The following is an 18696-nucleotide window of genomic DNA, read 5'->3' as shown; positions in this document are numbered from 1 at the left end:
ACCGAACGTGCTGTACACATTCCTGCGTTTTCATAGTGTTCCTCCCCACTCAGTACAGTGGAGAGGAAGCCCACTCAGTGTAAAAACACACACATATACTCACATGTACACCACTGTACTTCCCAAGCCACCCTACACACAGACCCCAATGTGTTTGCAGGATCATACAGTTGAAGTCAGAAGTTTACATGCACCTCAGCCAAATACATTTTTCACAATTCCTGACATTTAATCATAGAAAAGATTCCCTGTCTTATGTCAGTTAGGATCACTACTTTATTTTAAGAATGTGAAATGTCAGAATAATAGTAGAGATAATTATTTATTTCAGTTTTTATAACTTTCATCACATTCCCAGTGGGTCAGAAGTTTACATACACTTTGTTAGTATTTGGCTGCATTGCCTTTAAATTGTTTAACTTGGGTCAAACATTTTGCGTAGCCTTCCAGAAGCTTCTCACAATAATTTTGGCCCATTCCTCCAAACAGAACTGGTGTAACTGAGTCAGGTTTGTAGGCCTCCTTGCTCGCACACACTTTTTCAGTTCTGCCCACAAATTTTCTATCGGATTGAGGTCAGGGCTTTGTGATGGCCACTCCAATACCTTGACTTTGTTGTCCTTAAGCCACTTTGCCACAACTTTGGAGGTATGCTTGGGGTCATTGTCCATTTGGAAGACCCATTTGTGACCGTGCTTTAACTTCTTGGCTGATGTCTTGAGATATTGCTTCAATATATCCACATAATTTTCCTTCCTCATGATGCCATCTATTTTGTGAAGTGCACCAGTCCCTCCTGCAGCAAAGCACCCCCACAACATGATGCTGCCACCCCCATGCTTCACAGTTGGGATGATGTTCTTCAGCTTGCAAGCCTCACCCTTTTTCCTCCAAACATAACGATGGTCATTTTGGCTAAACAGTTCAATTTTTGTTTGATCAGACCAGAGAATATTTCTCCAAAAAGTAAGATCTTTGTCCCCATGTGCACTTGTAAACTGTAGACTGGCTTATTTATGGTGGTTTTGGAGCAGTGGCTTCTTCCTTGCTGAGCAGCCTTTCATGTTATGTTGATATAGGACTCGTTTTACTGTGGATATTGATACTTGTCTACCTGTTTCCTCCAGCATCTTCACAGGGTCCTTTGCTGTTGTTCTGGGTTGATTTGCACTTTTTGCACCAATCTATGTTCATCTCTAGGAGACATAATGTGTCTCCTTCCTGAGCTGTATGATGGCTGCGTGGTCCCATGGTGTTTATACTTGCGTACTATTGTTTGTACAGATGAACGTGATAACTTCAGGCATTTGGAAATTGCTCCCAAAGATGAACCAGACTTGTGGAGGTCCACAATTATTTTTTTTTTCTGAGGTCTTGGCTGATTTCTTTTGATTTCCCCATGATGTCAAGCAAAGAGGCACTGAGTTTGAAGGCAGGCCTTAAAATACATCCACAGGTACACCTCTAATTCAGTACACCTCCTATCAGAAGCAAATTGTCTAATTGCCTAAAGGCTTGACATCATTTTCTGGAACTTTCCAAGCTGCTTAATATATAGTCAATTAAATGTGAAACAATATGTCTGTAAACAATTGTCGGAAAAATCAATCGTGTCATGCACAAAATAGATGTCCTAAATGTCTTGCCAAAACTATAGTTTGCTAATATTAAATCTGTGGATTGGTTAAAAAAAAAAAAAAAGAAGTGTTTTAATGACTTTAAGTGTATGTAAACTTCTGACTTCAACTGTAGATATCCGTATTTTCCTGTGTTTGACTGGCAGAGGCGCGTGTATCGACTTTTCCGAAAGGAAGCTGGTCTATATTCAGCAGCGCGGGAAAATAAAAGTTAGTAATGAAAATAACAATAATAATTTCGTCCACACACCGCTTTTGACAACCATTGTCGGAATAGTCGATTTCAGTGCAATTAATAATCAACGGGTATTCCGCAAACTCTCATTAAAGTCACTTTAAAGATGTTTAAATTGTATAAACAAGATTCTGTCTAAACGTGGATTATAAAGGAAAACAGGTTATGTAATGCCGTGTAAACACGTTGACTGATTGGTGATTATCTTGATGAATGATGTTTACGCACTACGACCTCTTCCGACATGTATCGCTCCTTAAATGGGTCAGGACTCGTGTGACCCCAATCACATCCATTTGTTTTTGTTTTGCTCTTAAAAGTAATAAGTTCCTACCTTATTTGATGCAGACTTGGCAGACATTTTGATCTCTTGTAGCCTCCCGGCGTAGCAAGTTCACTGATGTTAAATATCACTACGGCCAAAAGGCAAAATTATTCATCCTCTCTCCTGCCCAGCAGCCGCCACAGCGCCGGGCAAATGCGGGTTTACTTCTTCTGACCGCCTGAAGACATGTCAACACAACTGAAATCCCGTAGTCCAAAGTTCATCATCTATTATTACCAACGCCTTAACCTGTAACAAACTTCAGAACCTACGCGATGACTCTCGGATAGCCTCCCTCTTTCTGGAAATTAACTAAAGAACAACAATAAGTCAAAAAAATATTACAGTCCACAAGTCGAAGCAGCTGTGGAGTTTAATGTGGTTTAATAATAACAATGATGACGGACACCGTCTCACAATGGCTGAAGATGTTTCAAACAGATGAGCTCGCTCCTCGCTCCTCTACTCTCCCAGCAACAATCATGACATGTCTGACTGGGACGGACCATTGCATTTTTGCGGGGGTGGTGGGGTGGAAACCGGAACAGAGTGAGCTGTGTAACCACAATTCCAGATATGAAATAGTAACTCTTTGTATGTATGTAGCGATTATATGTCTTGATATCGCGTGTTATCTGATGAAAGTGACATTATTTTAAACTAAACAAAAGAGAGGAGGGTGAAAATTACAATGACCCCTCCCGTCCATGTCCTGTTTGTTCTGACCGGAGAACGGATGGATCGCGGGAAAGGATGGAAAGAGATGAAGCAAAGGTAAAAGTGGAACAAAATTGTTTCTTACTGTTCTGCTTTTGCTATGGCATGTACGCAAGCACCGAGGGAGTTTCTGTATTTATTTATTTTTTAACGCAAGATGCAATATTTTTGACTGAAAACGCTGTTGAATGAACTCTTTTTTTTATTTTATTTTCTTTTTCTTTCTTTCTTTTTTCAGCCGTTCAGGCATTACCTTTAGTAAAGTCATCAAGAATGGTTACCCCCCCCCCCTCCATGAAGAATCAGTTACAGTTCGGAAAACTTTTCCTTGTAACTCTATAAATTCTTATAATTGTGTTGAAATGAGGAACACAACATATTGTGGTTATACAACTATGTAAATGAGTCAGGTAGTGACGTAAACAAAATATTACTCACAAGACCTGATTTAGTTATAATCAAACTCCTTTTTTTAACTGTCTAAAGTGTACAGACTTCTTTTATTTCATGTGGTTTAACCTCTAGATTGGGTTTTGGTTGATAAACCACTCAGGAAACCCAACGGGACATAATTGCTGCAATACAGGCCACTTCCTGTTGTTTCCGGGTCCCCTCCCATAGGATAGGGCCCCAGAATGCGGTTTGTATTGTTTTAAAACCAGCATTATGGGCTGTACTTTTCACTGTAAAATGTCAGCTTATGTTTGCAACTGATAAAAGAGGGAACACGAAGGCACAAAATATTACTGGCTCCTTATTATCAACCAGTCAATCGATAGTGACAGTGCTTTCATGCATTAAGTCCATGAAGTGTTGCCATAGTTCACCAAATGGGAGAGTAAGATTGTTTAATTTCTGTTCAACAAACTAACTGCCTCTCTGAATTATCTGCACAGTTCTTGTAAGCATCATTAAGATGGTAAAGATATCCTTACTGACAACAGCAAAGCTAAGGAAAATACATGTAAGATCTATTCACAGTCTGTTCTGCAAGTACTAAATCAGATACACACAGATACACAAAAATCAGCAAATCAGAAATACTGATACAGCTTAACACAGTCTTTAATAAAATAGGGGACACTCTAGTGTCTCATTGTGCTGCAGTCAGAATATATCAGCAAAACACATTCTGTTGGGTGCCTTGTAATACTGAATACACCACAATAGCACAGTCAAAAAGACACAACATAACTTGTAATATGAGCAAACCAAAACCAAAGACACTGAACACAATGTGCTATAATTAAAAACTCCTTGCTCTGCCGTATGCTCTTCAACAACAGCCACCGAGCCAGAGTTAGTTGTGGCTTATGTTCATGAGGTTACTGCTTGTAGATGTAGTCTCACAAATACATTGATGATTGACAGACAGGTCCAAGGGAGAGGCAAAGGATGCTTTGGATTAGTCATGCTGAGTGGGATAAATTCTTGTCATAAACCAGGTCTGTGGGTTGAACCCAAAATAACTCAGTGTAAGAGGTCACATTCTCTCATTACTATAGGCTTTAGGAATCATGAAAGGAAGGGGGAGAGGAACTGAGATGATAGGAGTATATACAATTTTAAGAAGACTTTCAACAGCCAATATGTAAGTTTTTGAGGACCCAAATAAAAAATAAAAAGCCTTTGCAATACAGTTATATTTAAATAACTAATCAGTTGCACAGGTAGCTGACAAAACCTGCTGGGCATTATTGCCTGCCGCTTTTCCAACAGCACCTTCAGTCCAGCTGCGGGGCCATCAGCCGGGTGCCACCCATCATAGATGTTTCGTCCCATTAATCCCAGAATCCCTTCTGATGGTGGGGCAATGGTCAGGGACATCTCCCTGCCACTCCCGCAGCTGGACACCGGATCCTTTCCATTTCCTTTCATTCTTGCCTCCATTATAGGTCATAACAAGCAGACCAGGTTCAATGATCTCCCGATGAGAAATCCTATCCTACGTCCCAAGCTATGTGGATATCTGCTACACATACTATACCATACCCGCATATAATCTCCCATGAAACCATACATGCCAACCTGGTGGCTAAGGCTGTGCTAGCCCCTCAATGAGTCACCAGGTGAGCTTTGCTAATTTTCTTCCACTGTTCTTTCATCCACCACACACATATACACAAACATACACATGAAGCCATGTGATGACTTGACCAGATGTACGGATAGCACATCTGAGTCCCGAATATTTACGAACCCCAGAAACACAGAAAAAAACAAACACGAAACAACAACAAAAAAATAGAATGATAAATACTGCCAACGAGGACAGGCGCCTTCTCCACCGCATATTACGATCCGCATCAATCAGAGAGGATATCAGGATATTCAGCATGTTGTCTTGTTAGTGCTGGCAAATCAGTCTCAGATTCCCAAAAACCTCATAAAATCTCTTTCATGTCTTCGAATAAACCTAAGTAAATGACTCAAATCTAAGCCCAGGATGAAGAGGACTGCTATAAGACACTCTGAAGAGTCAGTGGTTCCGTGAGGATGGAGCAAAGACTGAGTGTTAGTGACAGAAAAACGTGATCAAAGCAGTTTTGTTGCGCATGGCTACCCTAAACAGCTCTCAACACTGAGCAACCTGAGGCTGCGCATTAGCCTAAGAGCTCAGGTGTGCTCATGGAAGAGCAAACACTTGGAAAACACCCCCATGGTTATCAAAATTACACACACAGAAACGTGTGATCAGAGGGAAAGCTCAGGAGGTTTGCCTGCCTGTGGTTGGAGTCTAATACACAGCAAAAGGTACATAGATCACATGATGCTCTGCCCCTTCAATGTACAATACATCATACCTCTGGCTGTGGATATTTTAGCATGGGGGAAGGTTACATTGTATTGGCAGAAATTATTTAAAAGTATGTCCACATGACTTATTTACATGTGCAGTTACTGTATAAATAAAGATACAGTTAGTTTTTTTAGTAGTAAGTCAAGTTACAGTCTTCATCTGTCTTTCCAAGTATACACCATACACTGCATAAGCAAATACTTGAAGGAAAGACATACATGTCATGCATCACCTCTGTTTTTCTTAGCATGCGCATGATGCCAGGGCCAATTATGGTCTGGTTAACAACAAGCTGGACAAAGTTGAGCTACAATCACATTATCTATGTCTGTTAGTCCAACTTCCCAAAAATTACTGGTATGTTTTCAGTCATCAGTCGGACTAAAGCATTAGTGAGGCCCTAGTCATGTTATAGATAATTTATGCATATCTTTAGCCTTTTTATGTGTCAATTGTATGGATGTAGGGATACTGTATATACAATCATGCAAATATTTTAGGTATTGTGTGAAATATTGATTTAGTAAGATTTCACAACTAGATCAGCCGAAAGAACAGAGACCAATAGGATGAGGTGCCATAGAGAAGAATAAACATAAAGAGAGCTCAGAGCTGGACCTGAGGCAGAGGTTAGAATCTGAGTCCAGAAACTGCCTACAAATGGCTGTGTTACAGTGTTTTCTTTTTTTGTTCTTTTCCCTTGGCTGTATTGCCTCACAACAAGCTTGAGATATTTTCTTTGCTCTCTTTTCATGAACATACTTATGATTGTTCTCATCAAACCGTGCTTGGTAAGTCAAAAAATTTGAATAATGAAGGAATCAAAAATACACTGTGAGGAAAACATGCTTGTAGCTTGGAAACACCATTTGTGTTTATTTAATGTGGGTAAGGGAGAAAGCTAGAGCAGAAAGCATAGTGAACCTCAGAGACCTGTGGGAGGGAACAGGGAAGGGGAGAAAATGATCCAGTTTCACAGTCTGTCTTCATCTGTGCTGAATTAAAAACCAATTGACCTTATAGGTTCCACAGGCTTTATTGATTTTGGAAATTCTTGCCTTGGTTAAAGCCCTCACAAAGTAAAGTGCTCTATTTCCATTGCTCACGGGAACCCTCTGGAGGTAATGGGATGGACTCAGCTAAACTTGGACATCGATCTGAGGATATCTCTCAGAATTAAACATAAATCAATACTTCAGTGTATAAATACTGTTTACACAACATTTTAGCCTGTAGCTTTTATTTGTATGTGTAAGCTCAGTATACCACCTCTTCACCAACATGATCACACAGGAGCTCGACAGATTGCTACAGAATCTTCCGGTATCCTGACATCGACCCCATTCTGCCAAGTTACTAACAAGCGGCATCTCCCATTAGACATCATGCATCAATTTAAATATGTTCATCTTTTCCTGTGGTGTTACTTATAGAATGTTGTGTGCACAGCCTCAGGGATATGAGTTCTGGTCCCGTGTAAACCAGGATCTAACGTTGAGCAAAACTTTAAGGTTACATTTTCACTTCTAAGATTACATTTTTACTCCATTGATGGTAAGGTTTAGGGTTTGGGTTAGGGCATATGAAAAAAAAAAAGCTGTTCACTGTATTACATAATTTACAACTAAAAATAACTTGCTTTACAACTCACTTTTAGCACCATGTTGGCTGTGTTCCAGTTAATTTTTTTTGCCCTTTCCTCACTAAATCAGTCCATCTCATGGACTCAGATGTACATCATTGCTTACGTTTACATTGTGTTACGTACAGTATGGAGCCCACCGTTGCTCGTGCAGTAAGGCTAATGCCACTTTGTGGAATTTTTTGGCGATTTTTGCAGGCTGATGCGATCACAGATTCAAAATTTTGCCACCCATTAACTTGCATTGTATGGTCATAAAGAGAGCTGAGAAATTCTTCTAAAAATCTTAATTTGAGTTCAACAGAAGAAAGAAAATCATACACATCTGGAATGGCATGAGGGTGAGTAAATGATGAGAGAATTTAAATTTTTGGGTGAACTAACCCTTTAAGGTAACTGCAAGTATTATACAGTTAAATCTCAATATAAATTTTCTAAACTATTTAATTGACCTAACTTCACTTACAGCTGTAAACTGCTTTCCCTTCTATCATACACTAATGCTGTGTGGTGTGGGGTAGGTGAAGCGCGATCTGCTGTGATGTCAACATTAAGTTGCATTGTGGGAAATGGAGCTGCCTGAAGCATAGCAATTTATAGTGAATTTAAGGTTTGTGTGTTCTATGAGAATTGAATCCATGACCTTGGTGTTGCTAGCACCATGCTCTGCCAGTTTCAGCAACAGAAACTCAGTTTACTTCTTTATCCTGTTTTAAGGAGCCAAAGGAGATGCATTGTGGAGTGGTACAATGTTCAATCACGCGTCACAATCAGAATCACGGTTCATCGTATTTAACAGAGCCCCAGCTAACCTGCCCTTCTAAACCTGACTGTGGTTCCAAACAGAGCTTCTCCATACAGTGATTACCAACAAGGAGAGCAACCATTCATCAAACACAGACAGGAAACAAAATTTAGCTTTAATTAATGGTGTAAATTGCATGGAAATGCAGGGGAAAGTGAGACTGAGAGGAGAGAGTTTAATCTAAGATTGAATGACCCCAGATGCATGGAACAGTGGGACTTCGAAATGGTGCTTTACTAAGAATTACAAAGAAAAAACAGGTGTATTAAAAGTTCATTGTAATTACGTTCTGTGACATCCTTTTCAGGAGAGGACCAGCTGACTTTTCCCAATATATATTAAAAAACTCACAATACTTTAAAAAGCAAATATATGTGTGTTTGAGTGTGTGTGTTTGTGCTTGAATGCTGGGATGGAAGAGAGAGTTAAGAAGATTATTATATATCTTGCACTTGACATAAAAATACATTATCAAGTACAGCAGCATGTTGTTAATTTAGATCAAGCTCAACCCATAACAAACATAAAAAGGAAAACTAAATATGTATACAGGGGAAAAGCTTTGAAATTTTAATTAATCCTTGACAGAATAGATTTCTTTAAAAGAAGCATGCATAAATAGAACAACAATAGTGCCCATTTAGTGACCTTTTTGCTAGTAACGTCGAAACGGCAGTTTATGGTTTGATTCTAAAATTAGAAAATCTCTACTTTTTTAGTCCCTCAAGTGCTGTGGTTTCAGAGAGACTGGCTGTCCTCCATTCAGCCCACTGCGTCATGGCCAGATGTGCATGTTTAGAGCCATCCACTGCCAGCATAACACAGCTTACACTTCTCTGTTAACACACCAACTATTCTGATCTCATTAGTTACCAAAAGACCTTAGTTACAAAGCAGACTCCATGTAACCTCAGTTAAACTAGGCCTTATTATTCACAGAAATAGCAGTGCTGCTTCTTTCTGGCATATAAATGAGATTTGAGATAGTAGAAATGGATGTGTGACTTGTTAAGTGTTCATTGTTTTATGGACAAAGAGTGGCCAAGACAGCAAACAATGCTCCTTTAATCACACAATGACATTTATTCAGTGTACCATGAGAATCAAAAATACACAACAAACAGTCCTTATTTCCATAATCAAACAAACATTTATACAAATAGCATTAATATAGGTATTTTTGTTCAAGACATTTTTTCCACATTTACATGTGTAAATATAGATAGCACATTCTGAAACTGTTGAGGCGCTTCAGTGAGTGGAGGAGTTCAATGCACTCTGAGCTTCAGTAATTTACATCATACACTTGGTTAGATCAACCTATTTATAAAGTCACAAACAGCTCTTTGATTTTTTCATACTTTTAATAATTCCACAAAGCAAATATAACTATTAAAAACAATAGGATCTATCAAAATTATCAATTTTTCTTGAAGGTTTTATGAATGGATAGTAGAGACAATACATAGTAGATGTGACTCTTTGAAAAGTGTAGCACTGATATGTGACAGGATAAGTATTACATTAACATTTAATGAGTGATGAGTGTTCTGTTGTAGTGGGGGAAAATATATAATGCATGTTTCCTTTAAATAATGCCTATTTCCTGTGCAGGTAATTTCCTGACACATCACAAATGTGATGCGCTACACCAAAGGATTCGGGTTAGTAGGGAAGTACCCTCACACACACAATCATACATAATGCATGATGCACACATTGCTAAATGAATCGTAACTGTGATGCCAATTGCATATGTCTGTGTAACCCCCTCCATTGCCTCCTGCATAAACACTCAATCTCATAGAGCCATAAGAAACTCATTTTCAAATGGCAGGACCAATATGTCAGCGTTATTTACATTTGCAACACATCTTATGCCTACTCCTTTGCAAATGTCTTTCAGAATCTTTAGAAAGAAAGAGGGTGTTCCCTATTCTGATAGGTAGAAAGGTATGTTTTTAACAGAGTGTGGTAATCTAGGAGATATAGCTTGTTTGTCTCAGGGGGGAAATGCTAGATTCAGAGTGACATATGTGGGTGAGTAACTTTTAGAGCTGCGCCTCTTCGAGATGAGACCCATGGCTCACTTTAACAGGTTTATGTATTAAAGCGAGAGGCCTCTCCATGAGATCAGCGGTTAAGTTGTTAGATGTGTTCAGTCCTGCAGCTATGGTGCCATAAGAAGATTGCTGCAGAACGAAACCAGGCTACATGTGATATATTGTCTTTGTATGTACAAAAAAGCCCTAAAGGGATTGTTTAAGCAGCACGATGGAACACATGTGCATCAGTCAACAAAACTAGGAATAAATCCATAACTGCTGATTTAAATTACTGTGCTGTAGTAAATGGACGGAGACTTACAAGGTTTACACATATACTCAAGGGAAAGCTTTTCATTTGTGTGTAAATATGCATAGCTGGCAGAGATGCAAAAGGACACAATACATGTCCGGTAACACTTTACAATAAGCTTGCATATGTTATCATAAGTTAACACAATAGATAAAATGACCTAACAATGAACAATACTTTTACAGTATTTATTCATCTTAAATCATTTTAATTTCTACATATACTAATACATTTTTAACATTACAACTTGAATGTGTTAGTTAATGCATTATGAACTAACATGAACTAACCATGGACAATAGTATTTTTTATAAATGATCATTAACCAAGATTAATAAATGCTTTAAAAATTGTGTTAATTATTAGTTCATGATAACTAATGCATTAACTGATACAACTTACACACACATTAACTCTGTTACTGTAACTTTTGCAATCAGTAAGCAGAAATGCTTTAGTACACAATGAGTTCTACTCACTGCTTTTCTCCTCCACACCTCAGCCTGGCTACACTGTAACTTTATTAGCCTGCTGTGAAATCCATTTTGCACAGCCTACAACTCTTGTAAATCACAGGTATTCAATTAAAATCTCGTTAAGAGTCTAATGTCACGTGTTTAGAGACTTTGAGAAAAATGGGAACAGTTGTAGCCCTTTGTGTCAATCCAGCCTTAAGCCTCTAGAATCTGCACCATATTTTCTCCCAGTGTGTAAGACTGTTGACATTAGGATAGCAACTGCACAGGCCAAATGTGCAGCAACTGGCATTGTGAGGTCTTAGCTATGATGACCACGAGTAAAGACGTGCAACATACACCATTGCTCAAACTGCTTGCAGGATTAGAGCCTAAACTTGTCTGCAAAGGACATCGTATTGTAATGCCATTGCTATGTTTACATATGAAGGAGATCAACATGATAAGCGTAGCTTATACATAAGCAAAGAAAAAAATTTATTAAAGGGGAAAGTTCATAAGGTCAGCTGAGGGACAAATGTGGACATTATTTTTTTCATTCATTCATGTGGAAATGTCTCTGTCTCTCTCTGTCTGTCATTCCCAGTCTCTTACATACTCTCCTCCTCTTCTCAGAACTTCCCAGAAAAGGTCCACAATGTCCAGAATTGAAGGAGGAAAGATAGGTTTACTCAAGGTCATCTGTGACTTTAACAATGATACATGACTGTAGATGCCCCTCAGCCTACATCACAAAATCATGATGCAGTCAGTATGAGAGAGCTGAGATTATTCACAAACAACTCTTTATTTATTACATTTTCATTCAAGACAACATGAAATCAAGATTCAGCCTATTTACTTTCTTAATCCACATTCCTTTGCACTCTGAAACGATTTTTGATTGATATTCACACAGAATATTCAATAATGTTACCTAATAGCCAAATAGCTATTTAGGCATAAAAGCCAATTACATAAATGATTAGCAAAAACTTCCAGTCTGAGAAGCACAATGTGTTGAATTCTATGAATGAATGAATGTTACATTTATATAGTGCTTTTCTGACACTGCACTCAAAGCGCTTCTCATAGTGACCAGGGGACTCTCCTCAATCACCACCAGTGTGCAGCATCCACCTGGATGATGCGACGGCAGCCATAGTGTGCCAGTACATTCAAAACACACCAGCTATTGGTGGAGAGGACAGAGAAGAGCGATAGAGCCAATTCATGGATGGGGATAATAAGGAGGCCATGATTGATAAGGGCCATTGGAGGGAATTTGGCCAGAACACCAGGGTTACACCCCTAACCTTTTACAAGAAGTGATCATACAGTTGGTTTGGCTTAGCTTGGCCCTATCAGGAGGAGAGGTTGTTCTAGCACAAGCATGCCAAAGACAGAGAACAAACACAGAGATGGTATCATGACAGACAGAGTTCTGCACACATTCAGCTGCTAAAAGTCTCAAACAGCTGCACGTAAACAGAGCACCAGAGAACTGTTCCTCTTGGAGCACTAATAACACTGTCACATATAAAACAAGACCCTAGGAAAGTTTCATCTAAACTCTGTTTTGAAATTAATCTGCTGGATTTAAACTACACATGCTGATAACAGTATACTTGAGTTCATATCTGTAATCCCATCAGGTATGGGCACATTTCAGAATTTAAGAATTGTCTCCCAATTCATGAATTTGAATTGAATTGGCCACACTCCACATGATGTTTAATTGGAATGGCAGGAAGAGGAATTTACTAAATTGCAATTGAAAAGAAAAGACAACATGACACAAAAGAGGAATTTCATTAGTCCAACACCATTTTTGGTGTTTTTTTATTGGTTAGATCAGGGGTGTCAAACTCGGTTCCTGGAGGGCCACAGTCCAGCAGAGTTTAGCTCCAACCCTAATTAAACACACCTGAAGCAGCTAATCAAGGTCTTCAGGAGTGCTTGAAGATTACAAGGAGGCATTTTGGAGCAGGGCTGGAACTAAACTCTGCAGGGCTGCGGCCCTTCAGGAACTGAGTTTGACACCCCTGGGTTAGATCAAGTATAAATAGATCTTTGATCAGTTGCGTGTTAACAATTTTTCAGTGTACAGCAGTGACTGAATCTTTACATTTTATTTCATTTTAATTCATGGCTAGTAGCAGAGATGGGCCACTTCTATTAAAATGAATGGGAGAAAGTGGAACGCCCAACCAAGGAGTTCGCAGCCAACGGATGTAGAAAGGAAGTCCCGCCTTACAGGTAAAAGAGCCAATCAACTTTTAGATACAAAAAATTGTTTTTGGATTTGTTGCCTGAGGACCGATTTATCTGTGTTTTGACCCAAGCCTGTGACCTGACTACGTTTAAAGAATACTGTTTGAATTGTTTGAGCAACCCCTCCAATAAATATCCACAAATGGATCCCACTCAGCCTACCTCATCCTTACAGCTACCTCAATTCAAATTTAATTAAAATTCAGGAACTTAAAAGGCATTCTTAATTCAATTTGAATCCCAAATGATTTCCTGTTATGTCAAACTATTTATCATAATATTCTCATTGGAGAGGAATCAAGCCTGCTGGAAAAGGTTGTCAGCGAAGTCAGAAATGTACAGGGCTTAGGTCAAAAATGCCTCCAAAATAATAATAATAAAAAAAGCCCCCTTTTTTTCCTCTGTTTTTATTTGTAAAATCTGATAGAGTTATTATTCTATTATAGTCCTAGTATTATGGGATAAAATATAAATTGTTGTTGATTTAATTCTTAGGGTAGGTGGTAATACATTCTCAATCTTGAGCAAAATTGAAGTATTTGATGGATAGAACACAGTTTGTTTAAAATGGTTAAAAAAAAAATATTTAACTACCTCTAATTACCTTAAAGGTAAAAAAAAATGCCACTGAAAATCAAATCCAGGGGACAAATATCACCCCTTAATGTAAAAGTTAATTTCTGACAGTGCATATCAGACTGTCTGTGTGTGGACTGGAGTGAAGGAGATATTGCAGTGGAGCTCTTCAGAATGAAACTGTCTGCTCAGCACTGTTCCATGTGCCAGGCAAGCTCATTTGTATGCGTAACACTTACACAAATGTGCACAACCATCACCATGGTGTCAAGCAGGGAGATAAGAAAGCAAGAGAGGAAAGAAGGATGTGCAATTTAGGTAAAGTATGTCAAGCCATGACAGAATGAGAAAAAGTAACAGAAAAATAAGCACAAGGAAGAGGAAGGTGGTAAAAGCTAGATAAAGTCCCAGAACCCTCAGTTCCTCCCTCAAGTCTAAATGCACACTGTGATGTAATGGCTCTTCATCCATTCCACACTGACATCCCAGAGCCAAGAGATTCTGCTCTCTGGCAGCAAGACAATCACAAATTATTACCCAAATCAAGCTACAGATGAGAGAGAGAGTACTGCTGCTCCGCTCTTTGCAGGAAAATTGGCCCTTAAAAGGGAACCTTGAGAGAGTGATTGTGGGCAGATGAGAGAAATGGGACTGCCTCTTTGTACTGAATTGAGTTATGCTCCAATCAAAGCATACTGTGAGGCAGGAGGTGAGTGCCAAATCTGATTTAGAGCAGTGCGGATGGGACTAGGTAATGTGATTCATGATAAACGGGGGTAATAATGCTCTGATAATGTCACTGGAATTGACTATGATTAAAACATTACTTTCATCAGGCCTGAAGGTACCATCTCAGCAGTTCTGCTGGAAATCAGTTTACACCAAAGCCAAGATGATATCAGCCACATAGGGCACTTTTAGAGAGACAGGAATCTGATTGACAGCTCTCTTGAGGGATAAAATCACTCCACATACTGACAGCCCAAAGTGCTATCAAGAGCAGAGCTTCATTTTTAAAAGCTTTACTGGTGAGCTTACCTTATTACACACTTCAGCTTTGCTTCATTATGACTTTAAAGAGACAACTTAAAGGCATAGTTCACTCAAAAATGAAAATTCTCTCATCATTTACTCACCCTCATGTCATCCCAGATGTGTATGACTTTCTTTCTTCTGCAGAACACAAACAAAGATTTTTAGAATAATATCTCAGCTCAGTAGGTCCATACAATACAAGTGAATGGTGATCAGACCTTTGTATCTCCAAACATCACATAAAGGATACAGAAGTATGATGAGAGAATTTTCATTTTTGGGTGAACTATCCCTTTAATGAATGAATCTATTGAAATCTTGGTTTGCAGCATTTGCCATCAAACAAGCATTATTTATGGTTTCTACATGTCTGTTTTTTATTTGCCTCTTAATATAGGGAAGATCGGGGCTAGTTGTCACAGTTTTTACTCCAATGAATTCTTATCAGGGTATGATTATTTTTAAAAGTCAGTTTCTGTATAGCCACACACCTTGAAGTCTTGGATAAAAAAAAAGCTATTGAACATTTTCACAATTTTTGCCCATGTAAAAAAGACACTGTTTATTGAACGCTGACCTTTAGTGACAACAAGTCCCAATAGCAATGGCATCTTGTTAAACTATATAGGGTAAGTTAAACACATGTGACAACATGACCTGACTTTCATAAAAAATACCTTTGTCCTTAGAACACATTTGAACCTTTCTGTAAAAAAAATCTGCTTTCATAATTTAGTTGACCCTTGCCATAGTGCATGTCAGTGTGGTTTGATACAGTATGTTTACTTGTTACCCAATTGGACTTTTGATTACTAATATATATATATATATTTATTTATTTATTAAAGGATGACATGAAGTCCATCAGCTAGCAGCCTGCTCATCACATGAGTGCAAAGAAAGAGAAGTTGGTGGCTGGCACCAGTGCATGCTGGGACATGGTAATCTGCCCTCCACAGTGGTGCCAGGATCAAGCCTCATCAGCTTTAGTGTTCAGTGGGAGACCACAAGTCCCACCAGTCAATTCTTGCCACTAATGCTTTACACAACAGGTACTAATGCCAAGTGATTATCCAGTGCTGTTTTAGCACATTCAGTGCTTGTAGAGGGAGAAAAGACCACAGCGGCATTCGATCCACGCTTCTCTGAAAAGGGTCAGTCTGATGAGCTCAGCAGAATAGGGATCCCCCAGCTGAAAAGCAGTCTAAACCAGGCACAGGGAGACAGGGAGGGGCCGCTGGCGTCTGGTGGTGTTTGGGCATGTGAGGGACTGAGTTGACAGCTACTGTATAGTCTGTGATTGACACAAACCCTGTACTTTGCATGCATATTAGAGCTGGAAAACACCTTGTCATTTATCAAAAGACCCTACAATTGCAGTGACTAAGGTAGAGAATTTCAGGAAAATGAAACCCTTAAAAAATGACTCGTATGATAATAATGAGTGCGTCAGAAAATAACAAAAGTCCAGGAGATAAAGAGTCTTCTTTCATGTGTTCAGTCTCAAAAACGTATCAGCCCACTTATATTTGCGAATCAGTGTAGCAGATTAACAAATGCTTAAGTAAGGATATATGACAGTTATATAATAAATGCACACATATATCCCTCCTCCCCATTAAACACACACTGTCAGGCTTCAAGGAAGGTCAGCAGCTCAGACTTCATTTGTGTGGGAGTTTCATTTTTCTTTTCTTTTTTTTTTTGGGGCAATTTTTCTTGCGAGTGTGACATTGAATCATTACAGGCTCTAGAGTATACTGACACAACCTTATGGACAGGAGAGAGAGTGAGATGGGGAGCAAGATAAACACTATTCACCCTGCTAAAAAGACCAGCACTTCTAGTCAGAATATGTTGTGTTTTGCACTAATAAGCATATCATAATAAGCTTATAGCACTAATAAGCATAAACAGGCCTTGACTAGCAAAGTCTTTTCAGCTGGGTACACCCAGGCCTCTGTGCTTAAAACACATCTTGTGCACTTCTTCCAAAGTCTTCCAAAATGTGCAATGTATTAGGGTGCTTTAGTTGGGCAAGTATGGGAACTACTATATAAATTCGTTGATGAAGAGGAGCTTCATACTTTGGATGCTTTTTGAAAAACAACATCAGTAAAGCAACCGAAACTCTAAAGCTTGCATTCATTAGTCAGTGAGTGCGAGTATAAAGTCTATGTGAACACTGGTGTGTGAGAGCAGTAGAGTCAGATGGTGGAGCACTTATGCACTGCTGAACAATTCCATGATGGATTGGGGGGAAGCAGAATATGACTGAGAGAGGTACACTCCAGCTGTAAACAGAGACAGTCATGAAGCTGCCTTCTCATTCCATTTTATGATGGGAACACAGTCAAGTATCCTGTAGTAGCCATAATTTGGCTGTGGTTTTAATCAGTGATGTCCCTCAAGAAATCCCTCTCTTTCTGCATAGCAACCTTTTTTCTCTTTCTCTTGCTGTTCATGTATTTAGTTTTTGTCTTACTCCCTAAATCCCTCCATTATTTATTTGTCACATTCATATTCTGGATTTGAGATCATGAAAGGAATGCACAGTACAAAGTGGATACATGCAGTTGTTACATTAAAAAGCAATTTCTAGTATGTGAGCTTACCCTTAACATTTACTTTTGTTGGTGTAACCTCATGTATTCAGGTTAATTTAGTCATATTAATTATTAATAATATTTTTGACTTAAAATAAAACTTGGCTGTTACCACACAAAGCACATTTTTAGGTTACCTGACATTTTTTTATATATATATATATATATATATATATATATATATATATATATATATATATATAATGTACTTTTGATAACCTAATGTTGTCCGGTTGAATCAGTCATCTTAAAGGAATAGTTCACCCAAAATAAAAATTTCTGTCATAATTTATGCACCCTCATGCCATTCCAAACCAGTATGGCTTCCTTTCGTATACTAAACACAAAAGGAGAAATATTATAGAATGTTGCGGCCCATCTTTCAATACTATGGTGTTCATGTAAGATCTGTACCTCAAACAGTGCAAGTTTTCATGTGAACATGCAAGCCACTTTGAACAAGCTTCACTCATAGTGCTTATAAACGTGAAAAAGACATCAAGATTTTCATGGAAAAATTACTTTAATTTCACCAAAACCTATTGAATACTTTCAGAAGACTCGGAATATGACGCACGAGTCACATGGATTTCTTATGTGATACTTTGGCATCCTTTTTAAAGCTTTACAGTGAGGCAACATCCACTACGACTGTATTAAAAAGAGGGACTGCCATGTTCATTATGACATCTTTGTAATAGATCTTTTAAATTCTGCATAAGAAAGAAAGTCATACATGTTTGGAAAGGCATAAAGTGAGTAAATTGTCAGAATATTCATTTTTAGGTAAACTATTCTTTTAAATATTTTTTTTTTCTATTAACATTTTTTATTGATTCCTATATTAACACATACAAGCAAGAACATATACAAACAGAATCAATACTTAACCCCATCTATTACTACATCCCCCACCCCCCCACCCCCAATCCTACCCAAAACAACATCCCAGTGGTCCCACATAATAATAGACACACAAAAACAAATATTAAAAAAATAAAATAATTAATAAAATATAATTATTCACACACATAAACTCTACATCTCTCTCTCCACTGTCCCTCCCCGAGAGCCCTCCAAAAATGCCAAATATTTGCCCCATTTTCCCATAAACAAGTCCAAATTACCCAATCCTCTAGATACCCCTTCTTCAAATGCTGCCACCCTCCCCATCTCTGTACACCACTCTAGAAATGATGGCACTCCGTCGGACTTCCAACCCCTGAAAATG

The 18696-nt window shown here is 38.5% G+C and overlaps 1 protein-coding gene across 12 annotated transcripts in view; it reads right to left on the bottom strand.

Annotated features, from left to right (window-relative positions):
• The window catches only part of LOC127434806 (tight junction protein ZO-1-like), a 199436-nt gene that overhangs the window by 110485 nt on the left and 70255 nt on the right, over nucleotides 1-18696 (bottom strand). The window contains exon 1 of one of the 12 annotated variants that reach the window (XM_051688380.1): nucleotides 2207-2665. The exons of the other annotated variants lie outside the window; for them this stretch is intronic. Within the exon in view, the coding sequence (XP_051544340.1) occupies nucleotides 2207-2233 (27 nt within the window). The 5' untranslated portion in view covers nucleotides 2234-2665. Of the gene's footprint in view, nucleotides 1-2206; nucleotides 2666-18696 lie in introns of those variants that run through there. 12 annotated transcript variants of the gene reach the window in all.

This window comes from Myxocyprinus asiaticus, chromosome 1 (genome assembly GCF_019703515.2).
Source record: "Myxocyprinus asiaticus isolate MX2 ecotype Aquarium Trade chromosome 1, UBuf_Myxa_2, whole genome shotgun sequence".
NCBI classification, from domain to species: domain Eukaryota; kingdom Metazoa; phylum Chordata; class Actinopteri; order Cypriniformes; family Catostomidae; genus Myxocyprinus; species Myxocyprinus asiaticus.
Note: the sequence above shows the minus strand (reverse complement) of the source record. Positions and strands in the feature narration are given on the sequence as shown.